The sequence below is a fragment of the Drosophila virilis genome, chromosome X (genome assembly GCF_030788295.1).
Source record: "Drosophila virilis strain 15010-1051.87 chromosome X, Dvir_AGI_RSII-ME, whole genome shotgun sequence".
Classification (NCBI taxonomy): Eukaryota; Metazoa; Arthropoda; class Insecta; order Diptera; family Drosophilidae; genus Drosophila; species Drosophila virilis.
In genome coordinates this window covers 24,462,987-24,488,855 of record NC_091543.1, presented here as the reverse complement: position 1 = coordinate 24,488,855, position 25,869 = coordinate 24,462,987, and the positions used below count along the sequence as shown (strand labels likewise).

The window sequence follows — 25,869 nt, the reverse complement described above, 5'->3', positions numbered from 1 at the left end:
CATAGGTCGACTTGGTTACCCGCATTGGAATGCAGGCTGGAGCCTGCACTCATACCCAAAGAAGGCACCTTTAAAGTGTTCCAGCGCGTAGTTGGACGCACGTTCGGGCAGAGATGCGTTCGCCACGCCCAGCGATTGATTGATTGACAAACTGTCTAACAGACGAACGTTTCCATTTCTCTTGCCGCACTGTCGCCCGCTCTCACTCTCTCTCTCTCTCGCTAGCCCGGTTGGCTAATCAAATTGCCAAGGCACGCCCCTGCCAAAGTGCCGCCCTCAGCCGCGACTGAAACATCAACTAAATTAATGTAAATTGAATGACACGCAAAGGAACCGCATAGAACTCCAAGTCCCTGGCCAGGCCAGGCTGGCACTGGAGACGAGGCGCATACGATGAAATATGCCAAACAATGTGCCACAGAGCAGCCACGTTGGGCAGGGGGCAGCAAGGGTAAGGAGGGCTACTCGCACGGGGCATAAATACAACGTAAAGTAAAGCAAATTAATTTATTTCGCCCCAACTCCAAAAGCAACGATCCCCCCAAGCCAACAGCTCTCAGCTTTCGGCTAAGCCATGCCGCTTTGAGGCGGCTCCAACGCTTTGTTGTCAACTTCAAACTCATGCTCTCATCGCTGACGGCGCGTCGTCATCGCCACCGGAATCGACTTCCTGCCAGCCTGCCTGCCCGACTGCCTGCCTGCCTGCCTGCCTGCCTGCCTGCCTTGTGAAATCGTGCGTGGACGCATCCGTCTGTCCCCTCTGTCTATCAGTGTATCAGTTGGCTCCTTAGAATATGCTAATGAGCATTTAATTTGCTGTCGCTGGCTGCGTGAATGCCTCAAATTCACTTTCAACTTCAGCGGCTTTAGTAGCTGCTCTGCTTTGACTTTTATTCAGAAACCGTTCTTAGAACTTGTTATCTTGTCTTGTCTTTGTCATTTGTTTTTGTTAGAAATTTGTATAATTGTCTTTAGTCTCTAAGCTCGAATTAAACTGTGCTTGAGTTGAACACCCGCTAATATCCAACCACCCCTAATATCTAATGCATCCGCAAGGCGTATCTTACTTAAAGAATATTTAATTTCTAGAAATCTTATGTTTTTTATATGCTTGTTGAGGGTATTTGAATTTTATCGCGAACTGTGTTATGTAATAAAGGGAACGTCTCCGACTCCATAAAAAATATATTTATGCATTACATCTTGAGCAGTATAAACAGCCGAGTCGATATAGCCATTCTTTCCCAGCTATCGTCAAGTTCGTCTTTATACAAAACAAAACAACGAAATTTTACCAACATCTAATATGTTATATAGCTGTATAGAAAGATTCAGTCGAAAAAATATTATTTGTACAGAAAAGTTTTCGGTTTAAGAATATCTTAAAGCTTCAATCAAACAATCCGTCAAAAAAAAGAGCGCTCCCAAGCTAGGGTATTTATGATTCGAGCCGAAACTTGTCGTTCTTGCTTTTTATTTTTTCATTTAGATACTTACAATTTATACAATATACAAAATATGTTTACATGATGTTTCGCATGAAAAAGTTATAATTGAAAAGGATTTTTTTTCTTTGGTGAAAACAATCTGTAAACTGCCGGAACACTATATATATTTTATGTGTTTTGTTTTTATGTGCTGCCTCGCCTAATTTGTGTAAAATAAACTTTGGCGTCCGATCACACACACGCACACAAATTGTATTGGCCAGAATAGATGTTGTTGGTCTCTATGTTGCTGTGGCTACCCGCTTCCTTCTATGCTTTCTGACTGACCACTTCTCGAAAACTTTTTGGCTTCAAAAAAGCCATAAAACTTATTTTCTCATTTAAAATAAATAAATAATTATTAAACCCCAAAACTGTTGGCTTTGGGTCTTGTGTTTCGATGATATGTATTTTTGTACATGGCAGCATTGTAATTGGGAAATAAGCTAAAGCAAAACATACTGGTGTGTCAAAATAATTGTATTTTTTTTTTTTGTACTTTCAATTTTAACAATTAAAATTGCTCGAGGCGGCAATGCTCGACTAGGAGACGCCCTGAACCCCGCACTGAGCTGCTGTCACAAACATTCTAGCCCCCTCCTTCACATACGCACACTAAAGCACGCATGTCGTTTGCTGCGGCTTGGCCTCACACTGTGGAAAATGGAAAATGTTTTCGAGATTAAATTCGGCTTTTCTTGTCCGATCTTTATGAAATTTGTAGGGTCATAATTATGGCATGTCAAGCCCAAGAGTATGCATCATCAAATGGGTCTCTTCTGAGGGGAGTGAAATATTCTGGAATGTTATACTATACGAGAGTATAGAGCATATCAAATGTTGTGCCCCTAAGTATTAAACGTTCCGAGGTATGCATAAAATTTAATTTCGATGTCGATTATTATCGATTTTATAGCATCATGGCTAAAGGAACCGACATTTAATTCTGTAGCTCTAATAAATACATACAGACGGACATGGCTAGGTCGCCTACAAATGACAGTTCTAATTCGAGTGAGCAAATCAGAATTGCTGAAAGTTATGTGTTTCGAGTGAACAAAGTATTTGCCGTTGCTTCGCGACAATTAGTAACGAGTATTTCCTGGCAATGACACTGAGAGAATCGAGGCTGGGGTCCAACGATAGCAATCTGTCATCACGAATCTGTCGTCGAAGCCGTCGATAAATGATATTCACAGCCATTCAACAGTGTGGAGCATGTTTCTGTTTGTGTAAACTGTTGCCTTTGTTTTTATTGTTCCATGTGCCAACTTCAATGTCAAAGTCGGGGGCGTTACTCGTGGGAGTTTAACACGCAAACAAAATACACAGCATGTATTGCAATCATTTTTTACGACAGCTTATGGGCAGTTTATAATTGATTTTTACGCTCATTTTATGGGCTCCCCTGGCTGCATATAATTTAGAATGCAAATTCGAACGCAACTGAAACTCAACATCAATAAAAAATGAATATTGCAATTTGTCAACGTTGTTGGTTTTTTCAGTTTGTCAGTAAAAATATGTTTAAGCTATGCAATCAGTTGGCCGTTGATTATGACGCCATCCCCTTAAGCACAGGAGCGGGGGTTCGTTCAACAGAGAGCCATAAATTGTACCACCAAATAAAATATGCAAACATTTACGGAAACTGTTGGAGCATGCATATGTCATGCAAAATGCTTTATAATAAAACACACAAAACAATTCGTAAACGGGTTTGAATTTTAAATGTTTAAAAATGTCACTCTTCATTGAGAATTCTTTACATACAAACAGATGTGCACCGATTAAAGCAAAAGGCAATTTGATAAAATAAATCTATTTATTTATTTATAATATATATATGTGTAAGGGCACACAGTAAATAGAGCTATTTATATAACATGATAAATCGATAAAACGGTTATATATATCTCTGATTCAAATAGTTCTTTAAAGTCAAATATTTGTATAGATTTTTTTTGCCAATAGATAAACTTATTTTAATATACAACATGCGATAAATATATGTATTATATATATATATTTATGAATATACGAATTGCGGAAATGCCCCAGAACTATGAATCAACATGGATATAATGATATAATATACTCATTTGCTTATAAGACCCTGAGCATTAGTTCCACATGGCGATTGTCTTTAATCGTTTAATTTATGCAAGATTTTTGGCAGCTTTTAGCAGTATAATAACTTTCTTTTGTGGGCCAAGTATTGTGGTATTTTTGACTTCTATTAGAATTCATAAAAAATAAATATTATTTTATTACCCACCGACCTGCCCTCGTGAAGCAACAACAACTATTCGTGTATTGTTGTTGTATGCTGCATGTTTAATATGTTTGCGTGAAATATGTTAAGCGCCTTAGACACAAACAATGGCGCTGACATCGGAGCTGACGCAGCTCCTCAAACCTAAGCCGACAGCGGCTGCAAATTTATCTTACTAACTAAAAAGCGAAACCAGCCTACAACAACAGCAACAGCAAAAGCAACAACGGCAATTTTCGCTTTCGTTTGTCGGCATTTTGGTGGCTTTTCATTGATTTTTGTTTTTTATATATATTTAATTTGTTTTTTAATATAGCGTGTGGGCGCTGCCGCCCACATGCACCTGATGCAGCTTCATAGCTAGAAAACTGAACAAAAACTTCAGACACTCGTTAAATGGCAGTTTTCTCAGTGAGACACAGGTATTCGCGATGATATCAGCAAAAGCTTACTTCCGACTTATTAAGGCTGTTTAACTGATTATTATCATTGATAAAATTCAATAAAAAACGATTTATGCTGTCCCAATGTGTAGTCTTTTAGATTGTAAGAAGTTTTGCCTGTATTAAGAACAGAGTTGCCTCTTGGGTGAAAATACTGTTGCAGCCTGTGCAATATATGCAATATGCCTAGAGGCGTGAACGTAGCGATAGCTCGAAAATGAAAGATACTTGATATTTATATACTATTCAAGAAGCTAAACATTTCTTGACACAATTGCAGACGGCAAGCGACATATTATTAAGTGGGGCACAATAATTTATATAAAATATTTTATTCTTGAAATACACTTTTCATGAAATGCGAATGCATTTTGAGTTATCTTTAAGCTATTAATTTGACTCACTCACGAACGACCTAATGCCTCGTCGTAGCGCACAAAGGCCTTACTAATATTATTTTAATTTATTTTCGTATACATGTATGTCGAATATTTTACGCTCGAAAATGTTGCATTAAAGCTAACCTCAAATTGTGTGCTTCCTTCATTTCTTTTCAGGTGAGTCAATGTCGCGTGCATTCAAACGAAACGATTGAACAGCTACCAAAAAAAAAAAAACCTAAAAATTAAACCCATTGATTGTGGGCTGTGCATTCTAACTGAAGAGAACAACGCGCGTATCTTAATTAGCTCATGCAACGTGTTTTCCACTTGTTGCATACAAAGCTTTCTTAGCCCCAACCGCTGCACAAACAAAAAAACAAAAACAAAAAAAAAACAGCTCGAGTCGAGTAAGTGCATCACGCACCTGCGTCAGGTACGTCTTTTCCAACTTTCCGGCAGCGGCTGCGTGTCCGCCTCCGTCTCGGGCTCCATCTGCGGCAACGGCCAGAGGCCTCCCGTGGCATTTGGCACGTTTAAATGTTTGCGCATTTGAAATGTGATATGCCATCGTAGCCGAATGAATGTCGCGTTTGTCTCCGGTGAGCGGCGCTCTGACTGCCGTGTGACACACATGTCCGCCCAGCCCCTCCGACAGCCCCTACCCCCTCGCCACTTGTAGCCCCCAGCCTGTTAATCTAAGTACACGCGCGTACACACACGGATAAGTTTTAGTTAACTGCCGCCCTGCACGTTGCGTTTGACTACAATACAACTTTGTTGTATTTCTGTTTTTTTGTATATTTTTTTTTTATTGTCTCATGAGTGAGGAGCAGAACAACAGAACACACCCAAATGTAAGTTTCCATTACAACAACAGGCTGCGATGCGACGGCCCCCGAAACAACGCTTGTCGTCATGGTCTATTTGGCTTTTAGGTTTTCAACTTGGAATACTACAACATACTCAATTCCTCAATGTTTCCCTATCGTCGTGTTGTCGTTTTGTCGCTTGTCGCTTGGCTGTCAAAACATTTTGTGGGCGCGTTTGGCACAATGTTTTATATGCTTGCTCGCTCCGCTCAAAGAATGTGCTGTAAATTACAGGCACATTTTGAGTATGACCAAATTACTGGCAACTTCCAACTGCTAACAGCAGCAAGTAGCAGTGCTCGAGTAAAAAGAATGCACGAATCATTGACACCCTGTGGCTAGGTTAAGCGCAGACAGCAAGCTTTCAATGTTTCATACGGCTATAATATATAATATGTATGGAGATAGTTGTTGTTAAAGCTTGATCACAGCTTTAGCTGTCGCATTCCTCGATATTGAGGCGCTTAGATCTATACTGCAAACAGATGACAATGGCTAGGTTAATCATTTGTATTCAATTATTATTTGGGGTTGCCCCTTTGAACCATTTTTAATGCTTACAGGGTATAGCAAACGAAAGAACGAACGAACAGTAAATTCATTTTGAAAGATTAACCGCCTTCAGCTAGGACTTTATGTATTGTGCGCCAGCCGCCCACCCCACGAGTGCGGAGATGCTTTTACTTGTTCGGGTCGGCTCGGTCCACAGCGAGCTGTAGCTAAATTTACCTTTTATAAGGACCCAGAAGCTGGTTGCTGCTCACAGCTGAACAGCTTAAAGGATTCTCTGGCGGCCCCTTTGCTTTTATTTAATAATAATAAAATTCTTTGCTTTCATTATTTATTTATTTTTTTTCGTGTTGCTGCGCTCATGAACGGGGTGTGAGTCAAATAATATTGTGCGTCTGAGGGATTTGAAATAATTTTCTAAAATTACAACAGTCCTTGGCAATGGGTCGCTAGCATAGAAAGCTCTATAAAGCCCAATATAAAATCATTTTGCATTTTACAATGCGACTGCCAAAATTGGGAGCCCAAAGTTGTTACTGTTGTTGTTATTGTTGTTATCGTTGCGGTGGGGCACAGCCCAATCGCTGGAAATTCGTTCGGGCTAAATTGCTGAAAAATTGGCTTGTAATTATAATGGGAAGCAATAAGCCAAACAGAGTTCAGGCAGCGATTTCATGCATCATTTCTCGCTCAAATAAGCCGGCCAAAGGAAACCCAAAGACAGCAACACGATGTCAGCTAAATATTTGGTCGGTTACTTGAATTTAGCTCTCGTGACGTATGAGCAAGCCGTCTGGCAATGACCGCGTGAATATTTCTTTTTATTTATGCCAAATTATAGAGACTAAACTTAAAGGTCATTAATTAATTTTCTATTTTGAGAAGTCGACTGTTCTCTTAGAGTGTGAACTCAAAGGCTAAAAGGTTGTCAAGAACGTATGAAAGCATTTTCATTTACGGCAGACCGTTGCCAGTTGGTAATGGTCTTAATTAAATGCCCTCAAAAAGTGATATAAGCCTACATAATTCCATTGTACACTATTCGATGGCAGCACTTTAAATAGCCATCAAGAGTGCGAGCGCCTGCCACTTTAGCCGATTCCACTTTTAAAAACTGCTTATTGGCTTTGGCCCTTAAGTGTTCACAGTTTTTATTTAATGTTCTCTCGGCTATTTTTGATATGGTCAAGCGGCTAATGGATTTTAAGAATTCTTTCATGGTGTTGCCATAATATTTGCGCAGGTTGGCACGGCTTTGGCTTAATGTTTGATTTATGTCGAGGCGGAAAATAACAAACTTTCTAACCACTTACTGTTCATAAATATTGGAGCACATCCTATGTCGATGATGATGCTGATAATTGTCTGATTTATTATTTATCTGAATAGCATAAAAATAAGCAATAAAGAACTTGTAAAAAACATTCTGAGCACCTGGCAAATAAAGTTACCTGATAAACACTTTATGGACAGCGTAGGGCTAGCACAAGCTGCAAGGTTTCTTATTCTTGATATGATGCGAATTATCAATATCCATAAGGATGACACATGACCTGCTGTAGACACCTTACCTATAAGAACGATTCGTTTATAGTAAGGAATCGACCAAGTGGCATAGACCGATTTGTTTAACCATGTTATATTATATTCAGCTATTAATTATACAGTTTATATAAATGCATATCTATGGTTATGCCAGCGGATTTATGCTGTAGATATGTGTGCTACAGTGTTGTTATGGAGGCAGACATCAGTTGGAGAGGCAGAGCTCAGTTGTCACTGGATCTTATGATAATTAGTGGGCACGACTCTTATGTGTGCACACATTTAATCATTCACCTATTCCTGTGGAGGCACAACTTGTGTCATGCAAGCCGAAAACCGACGGCGGTGCAGAGAAACCGATCAGACTCATGATTTTAACGATGTGGAAAATGCCGCATTTGCATTTTCATTAACGCCGCCGCAGCAACTAATGAAGCTGTTCCGCCATTGAAGATCGCGTGGGCGCCCATCCATGAATTATGAATGAGCTAAGCCAATCAGCTGGTCAGCTGGTCAATTGGTCAATTGGTTAGCCAGGCCAGCACAACAGTTACCCAAATGTTACCGTATTATTTACACCAAGCCCCACTAAAATTGCATAATGCTTAAGCTATCAATTGGCCCGCGCTGGAACTGGCGAACGGTTTGTCCAGGCATTTAGCGCATCCAATCGCAGGCCAATTGCAGCATAGAAAATGAAAATATGCTAATCAGTGTGAAAAACCTGTTGCGTTTCTCGACTTAACATTGGCCCGATAACACCGGCTCAGCAAGCCTTACCTGGCCTGGCGAGATGTTGTTGTAATTACCGCTTACAAATTCAATATGCGCCGACAACTGCCAAGCCTGACACAACTAAAGATACCCTGTAATGCGTATTGTCGGAGCGGACAATGAATGAAAACGAGAGCAAAACAGAAACTCTAGAACGAAATTGCAATCAAGAATTCTGGAAATACTTAATATGAAACTGGCAATATATAATTTGATAAACGTGCCAACTGATGTATCAATGATATTGATTACATTCTCAGCTGTTCTTGCATATATAAATATGTGTACAATATAAATTTCCTAAGATAACAACAAGTTCCATTACGTACTCTATAAACCACAATACGTTGACCACAATCGCACGCCAAGCAAGTTGGCTTTGTTAGAGCAGAATGAAAGGTTTTCGGTTTATGTATAATTGTAAATTTATGACATATCTTTTTGAAAGCCTCGCAAGGGAGAAGCTGAGCCTTACGCTTGATTGTAAGGGTGAAAAACAGCAGAACCTTAATCTCAGCCACACCATATATTTTTTAAAAAATCCTTTCGTTCCGATTCTTTTGAATAGTTTTGATATATATCAACATTTTGTAGATCCTAACGATAGTTTCTTAGTGCTCTGAATATTAAAAGGTAACTAATTTTAAAAAATTAAAATGTTAATATATAATGAAAACGAATTGTTTAATAGAAAAATTCTCAAAATAGTACGTTGCTAAGTTGTGTTACGGTTATGAGGAAACCTAGGTTCACGATCTGAAACATGCTTGAAACGAGGCATAGCTTTCAGCCCTAAACCGAACCAGCGAAAACCAGGCTCACGAACCGAAACCTGGATCAAGGCATTGCTTCGAAACCTGAACCGAACCAGCGAAAATTTGTGTTTTGGGTTCGCAGACTAGGGTATATCAATGTGCATCTTATGCTTAACCTTATTTTGTATAGTGCGAGTTAATGCTTTACTTAGTCGAAGTTCCATTTGAGAGACATTAGTCTTTAATTTAAAATACTATTTGTATTTAGTATCTGTATATGCCCCTGTGTCTATATGTCTGACGATTTCAATTTCATGCTTGCAAGTATTTGCGTTTGTGTGTCTGCGTGTTTGCATTTGATTTAAAGCTCAGCTGCAATTTATACGATTTGTTCAATCGTTCGAACGCACTTTTCCAGCCACCTGTTAGCCGGTTTGTTGTTTGTTAATGAATAATGGAAATAAGACTTGTTGCAGGTACATATGTATCTGCTTTTTGCAGTTTGCATTGTTCATTTGACATGTTTGGTGAAATGCCTAGCCCCATCTCTGCCCCACAGCACATTTGAAGTCAACAACGAATCTGATGTTTATGTTGATAAAAAGTAAGCGGCCATTTGTTGTTGTTGCTGTTGCTGTCGAGTGTGGCTCAGGTATGCAACTGCAGTTAGCATTTACCATTCGTTTTGTCTGCTCACAGATACACGTACGTACGTATGTATGTATGGATACAGCTACAGATGCCACTTGACGATAATCCCCTTGTGTCGTTTACTTTTTTTTAACAATCGATCGAAATCACGCATTTCATGCGAGTGCTTAAATACTTTGAATAATTTTGTTAATTTATGATTTCTGGCGCCTCGTTTAAGTGTGTGCATGTTTTTTTTGTCCCCCTTTTATCGCTGTTGATAGTTAATGCCAGCGAAATTGAATTCTTTTACAAATTAGAGCAGAGAACCGCCCACAGCTCGCTTGTGTCTGGGCCATTTGCCAGTCGGGCCTGCCGAGTTGCGCAATCCATTTGGCTAGAGGCTCTTTACAACTTCTCAAGGTTGTGCGTTACACATTTGTTTTGTTTACATAGTTGTTGCTGTTGTTGTTGTTGCTGTTATTGTTGTTGTTGTTATTACATTTGCCTGTTGGCCACATGCGGTGCGCACTCTCTAACTCACGTCGTCAAGTGCTGGCAGCGCTGGAGGAGAACCTGGAAAGTTGCATGCAGTGCACAGGTGGCAGTTGCAGCTTGTGTTGCAGTTGACAAGCAACTGGGTGGCAAAAACACAAACACATTCACACCGCTGACCATAAAGGTTAAGTGGCTAACCTATGTGGCAACACATTTCGGCCAGTTAGCCAGCCAGCCAGCCAGCCAGGCAGTCAGGCCGCACGCAATGGCCCCAACGGCGCCGCTGGCGTTGCCAAATTAGGGTCAAGTTTGTCGCCTTTGCACGTCAGCGTCATCGTCGTGTGTTGCAATCTGGGGCTGCCGCCACATGTCGCATTGACCCAACGCCAAAGAATCAATCATGTAAAAACTATCTCCATCTTAATTTAAGTGTATCTCTGGTTTTGTGGCTGTTGTCGCTGTGACAGCTTCTGCGCAGCGGCTAAATTATCGCAATATGTGTCGCAAATCCATTAATGAATATTAGCAAAGATATTTTGTATATTTATGCATGTTGTGTGTGTGCGTGTGTGTGTATTTGTGTATGTGTGTATTTTTTGGCATTACTCGGCGGCTTTAAATAGCCGACAACGAAACGAGTTTGCTTAGCTGACTATATTTATTATTTGAATTGACTTGATTGCTTTTGTTGTTGTTTGTCGTTGTTCTTATTGTTATAATATTATAATACCCTATCCAAATACAGTCATAGTCAGTTTACAGTAGATTAGGCTAACAGCTGATACATGGAATCGAAAATTGTTTATAAATATACATTTTTCATATAGTTCCCACAGTTATTTAGAAAACATTTTACTCACATAAATAAATAATTTAGATTCCCGGCCTTGGCCAGGCCAAGTATTGCTTAATCTTCAGTTTTCACTCATTTTTCGCAAGAGATGGTGGATTTTGACGGATTTGAAAGCTGTCAATGTGAAACATTGAACTTTTACTTTAAGCTATACTTTGATAAATTAACCTTAACAATTACAGAGTATTAGTAAGTCACTTTTTTTGCTTGCTCTTTATTGTTACTATTACCTTTTGCCGGGTGACATTTCGCATTTGAGTTGCCCCAAGTTGTCCGAGTCGCTTAACCTGTTGCCAAAACCTATTAATGGCATTCATTTGGCGAACGCCACCCGCCCATCGCCCCGGTGCCCGGTCCAGCGCCAGCCACAGACAGCTGAACTCAGCTAGGTTTTCAATTAAGTGTTAGTTAAGTTTGCCGCTCAGTTCAGTCATCGTTCGTTTGGCGGAAATGTGAAACAAATGTGATCATGACTACCAATTAAGTGAACGAGGCTGCTGATCATACATATATATATATATATATATATATATATATATATCTTAAATATATATATATATATATATATATCATATTAATTCTCATATAAAGCGATGATGTGATCAAGGACTGCCTTACCTATTGATAATAATACTAGATCGGAGTTATATAAAAAGAAAAGATGACAGCTCTGATTTGAATCCCAGGCTAGTTTGATGGTTTATAACTATTACTTAAACGTTTAAAAAATGATTATAATGTATAAAGCTGATGAACTTTACTAAAAATACTCGCGACTTCCGCTTGGCCACCAGCTACAACAGATGGTCAGCAACGCACTTTTCTCTTAAAGCGGCAACAACAACAACAAAAATAAAAAATATTGGGAAACGCTCTTAAAAACAACAACAGCAAAAATAAACGCTCGAAAATTGACATGCAAATCGAAATGGAAAGCTAGAAAAATGCATATGGAATGGAAATGCATGTAAAACATGAAAGAAGACAACAATGAGAAATAAAAACAACATCAACAACAACATTAACAACGGCAGCAACATCAACATTAACGTTAACATTAACATTAACAACAACAACAATTCATACATGAACGAAATTTAATATTAAACATAGCAAGAGCTATGGGGCGGCTTTGAGTTTGGGCCGAGGCTAAAGTTGGGGACAATAATGGGAATGGGTAGGGTATGTGTATGGGTATGGGTTAAGGAAACATTGGGCCTGGTGGGTGTGCGTTTGTGTGTGCACTTTCCAAAGATAAAATTATATGCGCAAGATCAACGCTGAGGCTGAGCAACAAATGAGTGTGGCAGTGGGGAGAAAAGCGGGAGACAATAACAAACACAGATACGAAGAAAGAAGGAGAAAAAAAAGACGCGTAAACAAAGTCAACATACGAAGCCAAAGCTGCGTTGCAATTGCAGTTGCATTTCCATACGCCGTGGAGGGCATTGGCTCGGTCCTAGACTGAAGCTAAAGCTGAAGTTGGGGGAGCAGCGGGTGGAACTGGGCGCATAGTGCGTGTCTGCCGCATGGCAACTTCCTCAAAGTTAACCAGACACGACACGCACTCTGAAGCAGGGCCCCGGACCAAGGGCTGTGTGGGGCGTGGCGGAGTTGATGCTGTCAACCGCAAAGTTTTGACATTTGGTTGCATTTTGTCTTTGATATTGAGCTCCGATTGGTTCACGTAATAACGGGAAATCGCACTCACCCTCGCACGCACACAACAAACTCAAACACACACACACACACACACACACACACACACACACACACTCACACAGCTCGTGGCAGATCAAAGCCACTTCCGTTGCGGTTCGATTAAAGTCAATGAAATCGAAATCAGTTTCAAGATTCAATTGTAAGCAAACACTTGACAATTCCTGATCTTTGATCTTTCATCTTGATCTTTTAATTGTCAAAGCGAAAGGCAACCTTTCAGCTATCATTATCAGCCATGACAGCAAATTGCTTACCCGTCTATAGATTATAAAAATGTACTTATTAATTGACGGGCCAATGCTATTAAAATATATCTTAAGGATCTTATGTAAACGAATAATGAGGATTTCGATACTAAGCAAAATATATGTTTTCTGCTCGTCTTGAAGCTTAGTTTTACCTATGAAGCCAAGGCGAAATAAAAAATTATTTTTTGAAAGAGTTTTATTTTCATTCGGTTCGAGCTTTGATTTGTATCTTTTTTAGGCACTTGTTTTCTTTCTAGAATTCGGCACATAGTAAAATTAACTTTGGTGCAAATCGATTTTGTTTTGACCATAAACCGAATATATAAGTCGGTTAGGAGATCGTACACCTTATGCTGTAAGGCGTTTGTCGTGACAAACTTAAGGCATAAAAACATATCGTATGCTGGTTCGAAACTTGGCAGATTCCTGCTGGTCTTGACTTTGAGTTCTTGTTTGTAGTTTGCAGCTTTTATAAGCAACTTTTGCTTTTAATGGCCACTCGATTGTTGGCTGGGGCCCACCTGTTCAGGTAGTTGATGTTGTTGCCTCTGCTGCTGATGCTGCAGTTGACTTTCACTTTGAACCTGCGCGCATTCTTGGCAACTGCAAATTGATGTTGCACTTTGCTTTTTCCAGCTGCCTTTGCTGGCAGTTTTTTCCTTTGCATTTTTTGAATAGTTTTGATCGACTCGCTTTTGTTCAATTATTATTATTGCTTATTATTTTATTAAAGTCACATCACAGCAGAGCCGCTAAGTCCAGTGCCAGTTTTAGTGATTGCGCTGCCCGGCAGCCAGCCAGCCAGCCAGTCAGCCATCCAGCCAGTCTCATCAAGCAGCCTCATAAATTATGTTGTTGGCCATAATTATAGCTTTTTTTGTTTTCTTTAAGCGTAATAGCCGAATGGGAAACAACAAAAACCAAAATGTTTATAAATGTGCGCAAATTGCCGGCTGCCGACAGCTGACAACAAAATTTATGTAAATTGCAATTACCAAATTCGAGTAAGAAAGCGACTCTTGATGCGAGCATCAATGTCCCATGTCCGCATTTTCATATTCAAGTCCAAGTCCCGACTTGCAGCAGTTCGGCAAGATGGCTCTACGCTCTCTAAGTCCAAGTCCATTTTCGCAGTCATATTCCATGTCGTTACTGGGCCACTGCGTTTACGCGGCGGCAACAACAAACACAACAAACTAAAAAAAAAAAAAAAAAAAAAAAACTCGACCGATCTCTGATAAGCGCCAATGAAAGTGAAACCGTGACACACACACACACACACACACACACACACACACAGAGACACTAACAGCCCTATATTTGTTATATCTGCATTTGTGTTTCTTGTGTATAAATATCATAAATAAATAAAAGCGCGCTGGCAAACAATCAATAGGGCAAATGCAGGCCGTCTGGCAAACTGGCAACGGGTGGGACAGGCGGAAAAAAGCGGAGCTGCGACTCCGTTTGATAAGAGAGACCCAACAGAAAATTCAAAATAAACACAAATACTACAGCTAAAAAAACGAAACTTGTCCGCTCGCATTTCGCAATGTTGCATTTCCTTTTGTCGTCTAACAAACAGTAAAAAAGCCAAAACTGTTCGGCTTGCAGATACCCCGTTCTCTGGTCTGAAGCGGCGCAACTAGTATAAATATAAAATATACCAAAATTAAAGCAAATATATTATTAAATAATGCCTTCATCTTAAAAGAAGCGGAACGGCTAAAGTCGGGCGCAACTGCTTGCGGAAAAACCTAATTCCCGATTATGAACATGGTATGAAAATCGCCTTTCTGTGCGATTTTCATGTATTCAAGTAAAGCTATTGTATGTATCTCTCATGTTTGAATAGAACAATTTCACTTTTATAAAGTCTCATGTAATAAAAAAAAGGTTATACTTATTAAAAAACCATTGTAAAATTATTGCGAATATGGCTGCCTTTTGTAATATGTTGCATTTGTTTTGTTAATTTTAAATTTTATAAAGGAACTCGGATAATTACAGAGAAAATTCCCTTCAAATACGACGCTGGACACTTCAAAGCAATAGTACAGACATATTTAAAAGTGAACAAAAGCATGCATTGACTCGGCTTCATTGTGCTTCACGCCCCGAACAGCCCAGCTAGCTGAACACGGCAAATTCAATTTTAAAGAGGGCTCAAAGCCAGAGGGCACCCCCTACAGCCATATATAACAGCAAAAGCAGCGGCTGCTGCTCGCAGCCTTTTCAAGTCCTGAAGCGCTCTTCCTGTCGGCGCTGGCGTTGGCGTTGGCACTTTGCCTTAGCGTGGCTAAGGCGAGCAACCAAAAACCAACAGAAACAACACCAAAACCAAAGCCCTAAGCTCAAGTTATGCAGTCGAGATTGCTGCTGCTGCTACTGCTGCTGCTGCTGCTGGGGTATGTAGTTAGACGGGGGGGTGCCAGTCGGTCCACTTGACGTCGCCGCATTGTTTGCAGCTCAGCGCCCGCCTATAAATAGTCAAAGGCATGTGGCATTTAAGGGCCCACATTCACATGCATCTAGCATCGCTCGACTCTTCTATCGGCAGCCGGGGAGCATCTTTTTCTTGCTCGAGACGAGTTTCCTTTTAAAAAAGCGTCAAGAAAATTCCTTAAAATAGGTAGAGAAGCCAAGAGCTGTTTGTTTGTATGTGTGTGTGCCATTTTGCATGTTCTGCAGTTGCAGTTGCAGTGGCAGTTGCAGTGGCAGTTGCAATGACAGTGGCACTGGCAGTGGCAGTGCCAATTGCACGGGCACCAGCAGCAGCACAGGCAAGTGTCTATCCAGCCTTAAGTAGACGCAGCGGCTCTGCATCAAGTTGGCAAAGGAATTGACTTGCGCTGGGCCCGGACAAGGGTCTGTTCTATGCATGATTCTGCTCTGGTGTATGGGGTGTGGGGTGTGGGGTGTGTGGTATTGGTGAGGGGGGTGAAGAAGGGTGGAAGAGGGTCAGTCAGTTCAACTGCCAAGCTGATATGTAGTGGCATGTCTGTGGCATTTTGCTGGCCCCAGCCAGTTGCATGCGACGCAAACAGTTTAATTTGATTCCGACATTTTCACATGCCCAAGGTATCCAATCAGAGTTCAGCTAAATAATTCATGTGGGACACATTGCAACTAGCACGTTGCAACGTTGCACGTTGTACGTCGCACGCTGCTCTAACGGTACGTGGGCTGTGCCAGTGCCACTAGCTCTCAATATGGATGCAAACTAGACCACAACTTGGTTTATATAGAAGCCACCCATTGTTAATTATTGCTAATTAGGCTCCATTCACCAATGAAAGTTGCTAAATGGGGAAGTTGCCGCTGGTGTGTGTGTGTGTGTGTGTGTGTGTGTACGCGCGCATGTGTGTTTGCGCTTGTGCGCCAAGGTCAACTTTGGCCACATTGTCTGTTGTCAGCCACTTTGGGCTCATAGTTTATGCATGAAGTTGCCGCAACTACTAAAAGACAACCAATGGAAAATTAAGGACAATTTCAAGCGTGTGGCACACGTATGGTTGGAGGTTTTTGTTGAACCCAGACGCCCCGTAGCTTGATTACAGAAACTATAGCAGCGCATAGAAAGTTCAAATTGGGCCAAACGCACAAAAACAACATACATATAAGTATAAACGGAATCCAAGCGAGCTTAGCGAAAGGGAACGCTGTGCTGTGCGGTCACGTTCTAATTTCATGTAGCTTTTTAAATATATCGACGGTCAAGACTGTGTCGATTACGGGCCATCTAGCAGCTGCCAATAAACAGACAACTTTATTGAGTCAACATTAAAAGCAAAACATCAGTAAGTATTAAGAAGGGTGCAGTCGGTTATCATATCATATGATAACCGACTGCAAAATACTCTGTCGACAAATCAGCGTAAAATAAGTCGAAAGCAACCGACTGTCTAATGCTCCTTCACAGTCAAAAAAACAATTCATAACTAGTCACTTTAATGAAGATCTCATTTTGCACTTTTTGTAAGTTAAGGTTAGCAGTAGCATATCTGAGTGTAAGCCGCATCAATCACATTTTATGCTATATTCTATTATGTGAAAGTATGTGCGACTTGCAATAAAAAGGCAATCATAAGTTAAAAATTGAAATGTTTCATAAAACCTTTAAGTATATATGAAAAACCAAGGTTTGATATAAAATCTAGCTGTTTTGCATGTGAAAAGCCAAGTTCACGAAGTGAAGCTTAACACAACGAACCGAACCATTTTTGGGTTTGATCAGAACCGTACCTGTGAAATTAGGGGAATCTGTTAAATAGTTTTACATGTTTATCCGAAGTCTCTAGCTAGTCCAACTTCATTTTCATTCGAACATTGTACAATTAAATCCACTGGGAACAGACCATTTGCCGGCTGCCGGCAAAAGGTGTTTAAAATCAATTTTTATTGTTTAAATCGAGCGTTTGATTTCGTTGCCAATTATAGCCGAACTTTGAGAGGTGCCTGCGCCTGGCTTTTGTTGCTGGCAAACAATTTGCAATTTTATTAATGAAGTTGTTAAATTGCACAAGTTTATCACTTGCCAGCGACTTTGCACAGCTGTAGGGGCTCAGCGCAGCGCTAATTTCTAATTGACTTGTTTTGGCCTGGTCTGGCCTGGCCTGACTTATCGCCTGACTAGCTAATTCTGATGCCATTTATTATTAGCCCGTGGATTAGGTGGTTGCATCTTTATACCATTCGTTCTGGCTGACACAGTTTCAGTTGTAATTTCCCACTGCACATGATGTTGATTCGCATTTGAACACATGTGTGCCACATACATATTTATATATGTACGTATATATGTACATATTCTGGATGCGGCTTTCCCTCCAGCGGTGTCTCAGTCTTGTGACTAATGATTACTGTATTTGCTTTTTTAGTTTTTGCATTTCGTTCAATTTCCATTAATGTATAAGTACAAATACATATATGGCACGTAGGTGTATATTTAATACATATTGAAACAGATGATTGAAGAAATTGTTTTATATTTAATAATTTAAGCAACTCCTATTAATATATATTAATATATATAAATGCATGCATAACATTTAATTTATGGTTTTGTTCGCTTTGCTGCGTTTCGCTGCTTGACGCGTTACAATTCGCAACCAGTTTAAGCATTGAGCGAGTGACAAGGTAAAAACTAAGCAACATTTACCTTGAGGTAGCCAATTTAATATTGGTGTTAGGCTAAAACGACTTGTCATAAAAATAAATAATGAAATGCAACTAATTAGAGCTTAAAGCAAATACGCATCACACACTTAAATAGCTCATTCCATGGAGTAATGGGCAGGCATTATAAGTACGATAAGTTTACCATGGGATTATGTCTGACGCAAATATGCGCGGATGCCTGCTTTCCATTTTTCATATACTTAAGATTGTTGTTCACCCACACACGCACACTCGCACACACGCACCGACGCACAAGTGTGTGCTTATAATTATGTGAGTGGATAAGGCAGTTGGCATTTCATGAAGTTTCTATTGCCGCAAGCACAGCTTCCTGGGCGGCCTCCCCAACAAATCCGAGCCCAAACCAAAAATCCCGACATCTTCTGCTCGGGTTGCGTGTGTGATTTACATTATAATAATTAGTTTATGGCAGAGGCACGCGCTGCTCTGGCAACGTCATCAAAATTGCAAATAGAAAGCAATTTCCACACTTATTATACACACGTGTGACGGAGTGAGCATGGCAGGAACTTCACGTAATGAGATCCAGCTAACCAGGCAAGCAGCTCTTACGCCCACCATTTGAAGCTGCCTTCCTCTAAAAACTTGGCCAACTTGGTTAAGCTTATGCGCTGCTTAAAGTGCATGTGCGCCGCATGCTTCTCAATTTTAGACACACACGAAATTACTTTGAAACTCGTGCCGGCAAGTGGCGAGCATTTGGCTTGTGGCCTCATTAGACCGCATGTTGCATAAAGCGCAGCAGGTGACTTTCGCCAGTGACAAAGCCGGGAATTTCGATTGCCATTGGCATTCAGTGGCAAACGCTGTCAAACTGTGCCAAACTGTGTGGCAAAAACTTTAAATCTCCTTCTCTCCTGCTCCCTGATTCCTGGCTGCAAATGACAGCGTTAAGAGTGACCTGTATTCGAACTGGCCGCATAATAAATATTTACGCAAATGCAGACAAGCTTGTTCAATCTGTTAGAGCCACGCTAAAAGCCAATTGAGTGCCAACTTTGTGGCCACTTTGCACTGTCATTTCAATTAGTCACAGCTTCTAAACTTGTCCAAAGCTCATATGCTTGTCATTTACTGGAAATACCCTGTACCTGTTAAAAAAAAAACAACAACAACAAAAAGAAAGGGCAACATGATGTTTAGCAAATGTATGTTAAACGTCAAAGAAAAGCGGCACATAACCACGTATACATCATTCTCAAAATTCTCGTCGCTAGAGACATTTAAATTTGTTAGAAAGCTCCGCAGTTTTTCAAAACTAGCTCTTTAACACTTTTGACACTTTAGTTAGTAAAAAATAATAGATCTGGCATTCTTAATTCTGTTCATATAAATGCTTTTATAATGAGTGGCTTTCTATGCGATTTTTATTATCCTGAATAAGACTTGAAGTAATCTACTGCTTATTTCTGAAAAAGCTGCTCTAGTTAAAAACTTAACTTTTGGAAATGTTCAGACACAGGACGCGGGGTATCTGCCCGTCGGACACACTCAGTTGTTGTAGGGTATATGAATATCGCATTCATTTTCGCATTCAGTGTGGGCTGTGTTGAGCTGCCAAACAATGAAATATAATTTGTATAATTTAAGTAAATGCCCGGAGTCATTAGCATTTCTGTGTGCGTTTCTTCTGTGGGCATTCTGTAGCCGCGTTTAATGAGGCTCATTAATCACGCCAACCAATTGCAATTCGACCGAACCAAGGAATAAAAAACTGTCAACTCAACTGACTTTGACGGCATGTCCAACTGACAGACTGACAGACAGGCGGACTGTCTGCGCGGCGCACTGGGTTTGTTATGCAAATGGTGCGTTTTTGCCACCTCCGCGACTCACGTGGCGTATGATTAATTTTTATAAGTTTTTTGTGCAAATCGACACGTTATGCAAAAGGAGTGGAGGTATAGTGCACAGCGCGTCCCAGGAGTTGCATTTGATCATAATTAATGTGCAATCGTCGCGGCTGCGGCCGCAACACTGCGTATACGTAATCTGTTCGAGCGTTGCACAACCAAGCAGAAAAAAAGAAAACAAAAAAGTGAAACAACACCAACAGCCACTGGTCACCACTTGTGGGTTGACTAAAATCAATTTGCCTGTGTGTGGGCTGGCGGACTGATGAAGCATGAGACAAGCCAACAAATCTCTTACAATATATACATATATACTATATATGTATGCACAAATATTTATATACATATATATATTTATGTGCTGGGGCGGCGACTTTGGCCGCTGCTCTCGGCCAAGGGCAGCAAAGTTAACTAACTGAGGCAAACCCACAGAGCTGCACAAGTCATGTCACCACCAAGAGTACAGCGCAGCCTTGCACCAAAGAACAAGAAATGCGGAGAGCAGTGTCCAAGTCCATGCGGCAGACTGGGCGTATGCGCAATGTCAAGTTTGCACGACAATGGCAGCTGCCTTGCATTTGTGGTCTTTGCATTCGCATTCAATGCAATTTTATTGGCCACAACAGCAGCCTGTTGAGATGTGTTTTATTGATTTCGCTAAATTCAGTTGTAAGACGGGGCTCGAAGATTGCTTTTTTTACCGATTTATTTGTCTCAAGGCGTGCAAAATATGACTGCTATAAAGAACATACATACTTTTTCACATCTTCTCATTATCTCCTGTTTTTATCTAACACGTTCAGCCCATCTTGACGATAGATATTTAAAATTAATTATGAGTTCAAACCAAAGTCGCAGCCCTTCTTACTCAATACACTGAGAGCTCAGTTTGGCTCTATGATAATCAAAATATATACATAAACTTCGGATGTGTTCTTTTACATACACGCACACAAGCACACACACACACACACACGCACAGCAATCAAATTAAGCTCTGGTCCCAATCAATTGAATGCCTTTCGAAAGACGCCAAACTTTTGCCCATTATGAAGCCGAAAAGTATCAACATTAGTACTAATATGTATACGAGCGAGAGTAGCTGTAATGGCTCGACTACAAGATACCCAGTAATAGAAATACCAACAACAGCCAAAAAGCAAACCCATTTAAGGTTCACTTCGGCTTTCTGGCCTACTGCCAGCTCCATAAGTTTGCAAAATGCACGAGTAGCAGGCGCACATACCCTTCGCATTAAGTTGCGGTACAGGGTATAGCTAAACGCATTGGTTGCTTTCAATATGCGTTGGGTTCCTAATAAAATTTACACAAACTCAATTTTGTAAAAGCGGGTTTTTGCCAAATGGTTAAAGTGGTGCTGATGAGAGCGACTGGGGGGGGCGAGTGGAGGCGAGTAGAGGTAGCCTGCCAGTGGCAGCCACTGTTTGCTTCACACAAACACAAACACACACACACGCACACGAACGCACACTCTCACATGGCAGGCTGTTTAAGATGCCTTGAAATTGGCAAATATTGGTCTACCGGCATTTATGTTTGTTGCCCACGCAGCAGTCGGCCATTTTGTGGCGCAACTGTCGTATCTCTGTGCCACACTACATTAAGGGGCATGCCACGCCCTTGGCAAAGGACAACAGGAACAGTTAACTCGCAGTTATCGCATTGTTTACTGCATGATTAATTATGGCCACGTGAATTGGCAGCAATCTCAGCGCCAATTGTTATGTCCCCGTATATTGTTCTTAATATTCTCGTTGTTCTTGTGGTATTGTCTGTCACGGCACGGCTTGTTGTTTGTGTTTTTGGCATGATAAATCTGCTAATATTGTGTGTGGCTGTTGTTGTTGTTGTTTTTGTTTCTAATACTGTTGCCGCGCTGCTTGTTGCTGGTGCTGGTTGTTGGTTGCTGCTGCCTGTGGTCATGGCCACTTCAAAGCAACCCACACAGCTTGCCGCCGGCGCTAACGAGCTGCGATCGACGCGACAACAGTTCTTGAGCTTGGCCAGAACTGTGCGCTGCTCAAAATAGCAAATCGGGTATATTACCAAAAGCCTATGTCCATCCGTCCGTCCGTCCGCATATATATTAAACATAAAAAGAGTATATCCTGACTGACGGGTGATCAAGCCACAACTCAATCCCTAAGAGCTACAAGACAAAACTTTCAAGTGGGACATAACGTGGTGTCACTCCCAGGATAGGGTATCGACCAGTCGGCTTATTCTAACCACAAGGCTTTCTTCGGTATGGTGTCGGCAATGGCTTTGATGCTGTGCCCCTGCGGGTAGCCCACGCATGCTACTGCACATGGCCAAATGGTTGTAAGCTGTTGAGCTTCGTATTTTCGCGCGCCTGGAGCCAGCCACTTGGCTTAATCCGACTTGCGTTAAACTGCCGCCTTTTAATTGCCAATCATTGCGAGCATTAGCGGATGGCGTCATCAGCCAGCCAGCCAGCCAATCAATCAACTAAGCTCGTATTCATTCTTTTTCTGTATCGGATCTTATCTTACAGATGAAAACAAACTGAACTCCAGCTCATGGGAGGATACTTTGGCGGAGCCGGAACAACAGACACAACAGTCGCAATCGCAGTTGCAGACGCAGACGCAGACGCAGACGCATCAAACATCCTCGTTCATCACATCGCCAGGTCAGGGGATCACAAGTCAGAAGGCGAGCGTGACCACAGCACAGCTGCACAGCGCCTTTAGTCGTCGGATTGCTGAGCAGCAACAGCGCGCGAAGGGCTGCCAGATCAGCCAGCAGGCAGACAGCGCCACAATTGCCGGCGGAAGCTTCAGCGCCAACGGTGGCCAAGCTGCCGTTGGTGTTGGTGTCGGTGTTGGCAGCAGCGCAAGCAGCAGCAGCGAGCGGGACACAAAATCACCGGGACGCGAACGCCGAGAGGCGCCCACAGCGAGCCACTCCGACGAGGAGAACTTTACAGAAGAGGAACAGACCAGCAGCAGCGTGAGTTCGTTAAGCGCCGGCAACCAACGCAATTCCCAATTGCGTTCCACCTTCAACAAGGCCAAGCAGCATTTGTCGTTTGACAAATGGCGCACGGCTGCCTCTACGAATTCGTCCTCTAGCGCCAACGCAAACACTCACTCCTCCGCCCAGCCGCAGTGCAGTCAGAGCGCCAGTAACGGCAGCCGTGACAGCAACATGATTATGCGAAGAGCTAGCGCTTGCACGATGCCCACCAGCTCAGGGGCATCGTCTCAGCGCGAGGAGAACACTGCACCCGGTGAATCGCCGGGCGGACGTCTTTCGCGTTGGTTCTCCATTCGACGTGGCTCCACACATCAATATGATGTGGGTGGACGCGATGGTAGGCAGTCTACGGCCTCTAGTTTTGACATACCGGACGCATCTGGCGCAGCCACGCCAAAGCCAACCACAGCGACAGCGACGCTGGACGCCGCCTCGCCACAGAAGCTGGCCAATCTGGGCGCCAGCAAAATGATGCCAGGCGTGCCTGAGGTAAGTCCACAAGGAATAATCCATTACAAACCGTCAAATGCTTAACAAGTCATCAACTCTTTTCCAGTACGAGGATGATGAGAACTCTGCACCGGACAGCAGCCGCTTCGATATGGACCTGATGATACCGCCGGGCAGTCGGGCCAATGGCACCGCACGCACCGCCCATAGCCGGCTAATAGTGCCAATGCTGCCGCCGGCACCGCCCGGTCTATCCCAGCAGCAGCTCAAGCGGCGCCACATTGTGGCCGCCATCGTTCACAGTGAGAACTCATACGTGGCCACTTTACAACGTCTAGTCAATGTGAGTACTAATGCGTATGAGTATGAGTATGAGTATGAGTATGAGTATGAGTATGAGTATGAGTATGAGTATGAGTATGAGTATGAGTATGAGTATGAGTATGATTATAAGTATGAGTATGAGTATGAATATGAGTATAAAAATGAGAATGAGAATGAGAATGAGTATGAGTATGATTATGAGTATGAGTATGAGTATGGAGTATGGGTATGATTATGAATACGAATGCGATTGCAAGTACGAATACGTGTGCACTTTACACTTCGTGTAAAGGTACAAGTAAGAATATATGCTTGATTATGATAATGAGTATGATTATAAGTGCCAGTCCAAGTATAACTATGAATATGAGTACGAGAACCAGTGTGAGTATGAGTATGAGCATGAGTAAAATTTCGAATACGAGTAAAAAATTCACAGTACTCTAAACACTAAATTTATCAACTAAAATCAGCAAATTGGTTGTTTAGGCTTGAAGGCTTAGGTAGAGTAAATGGCAGCTGCATGTAGCTAATTTTGTTCGTAGGGTAACATTATTTTTAGTCCCATATCTCTTCTCCATCATTTGGCTCTCCAACTTGGAGTGTCAGCTTAAACTTGAGGCTCATCTTCGGCACCACAAATTTGCATACTTCGTGTTCGCATAGTATTTCTCTATCTGCCTGATCGGCATGCAACACATTGAGAGGCCGGGGATTCTCTGTTAGCGTCGTCTGCGACGCGTCCTCCTCGTCCTCATCACTTATGCCGGCAATGGTCGTCGAGGAGTCGACCGTAGTGAGAGTTGTCGGCTGTTCGCTCTTTACACTTGATTCGGGATGGAGCAGCACGTCCACTTCTAGGGGCATCAGTATATACATCTCGCCAGTCTCTTCGTCTCTTTGGATAAGTCCGAGCTGCGCCTCGTCATCCTCGTTAATTAAATTGATCTCGTCCACGCTCTCCTTTGTCCAACTGTCAGTCAGCGTTGAATCATCATCCTCGTTGTGTGTGGTGCTCTCACGGTCACCGTCAGGGTGATCCGGCATTTGAAAACTGTAGAGGCCGGGCGCATTAAGCTTGACATAGCCCCGCTTTGTGTCAGATTGCAGGTACATCTCCACCTTGCTGAATGTATCGGCCACCAAAGTTACCTTGTCCGCGTCCAGCTCCAGAATACCGTCCTCATCGTGGACTGTACTCTGTTTTAATTTGTTGTCTGTTGTTGTCATCTTGTAAGCCAAAAGTGGATTAAATCTCATGTAGTGGTGCATATATAATAAATAATAAAAATTCTGATTTTTGTACGTCGTATTAATTTCCTTATATAAATATATATGTATTTGAGTTTGTGTTCACTCTCGGGCACACTTGTGTCAGTTCAAATTCTTGGCACCCTTAGGCCTCAGATTTTCAATTTGTATATCCTTGCAGAGAAATATTGTGTGTTTTGTATATGTACCAAAAGCCGGCTCGCTATGTTTATTTTTCTATTTGTTTACTGGGCTAATTTTGCAGCCATTTAATTAAAACTTGGATTAAAATTTATCTAAATGCTGTGATTTAAACAAATTCTTGTAGTTCCAATTTAGGCGTTGCTTTGCTCGCAACATTTAAATAATATTACATCAATATTAAAAGTCGAAGACCATCAAACGTAAATTTAGTTTTTGATAAACTTTTTTTTTAAATGTATGTAATGAAAATGTTCAAATGCATATTGCCAATTGTCTGCAAAGGTATTTAATATTCGGGAATCCGAATATGGTAACTTTTCTTGTTCCCGTTTCCCCTAATGATTATTACGTAATGGCTCTAATAAACACCGACTTATGTTAATGTTAACTCTCATGACAACTCATTTGTTTTCTTCTTTACATGCCATCCAATTCCCACCGTCATATGCCGTCACTCTCCGTCATAACTAACTCCAATTCTTACACACGCATCCACACACACACACACACGCGACACCCACACGCACACCTATGTAAATTATAACTATATACTCTATATATTCGATACTCTT

The 25,869-nt window shown here is 41.6% G+C and overlaps 2 protein-coding genes across 3 annotated transcripts in view; one reads left to right on the top strand and one right to left on the bottom strand.

The window, feature by feature from the left end:
• The window catches only part of LOC6631416 (rho guanine nucleotide exchange factor 10), a 132,744-nt gene that overhangs the window by 101,228 nt on the left and 5,647 nt on the right, over window positions 1-25,869 (top strand). For both annotated transcript variants that reach the window (XM_070211332.1, XM_070211333.1), the window contains 2 exons: window positions 22,584-23,557; window positions 23,625-23,861. In XM_070211332.1, coding sequence (XP_070067433.1) covers window positions 22,584-23,557; window positions 23,625-23,861 — 1,211 coding nt within the window. The remainder of the gene's footprint in view (window positions 1-22,583; window positions 23,558-23,624; window positions 23,862-25,869) is intronic.
• LOC6631417 (uncharacterized) lies at window positions 24,275-25,173 on the bottom strand. The gene has a single exon (XM_002055266.4). The coding sequence runs from the start codon at window positions 25,112-25,114 to the stop codon at window positions 24,401-24,403; it is 714 nt and encodes a 237-aa protein (XP_002055302.2). The 5' UTR covers window positions 25,115-25,173; the 3' UTR covers window positions 24,275-24,400.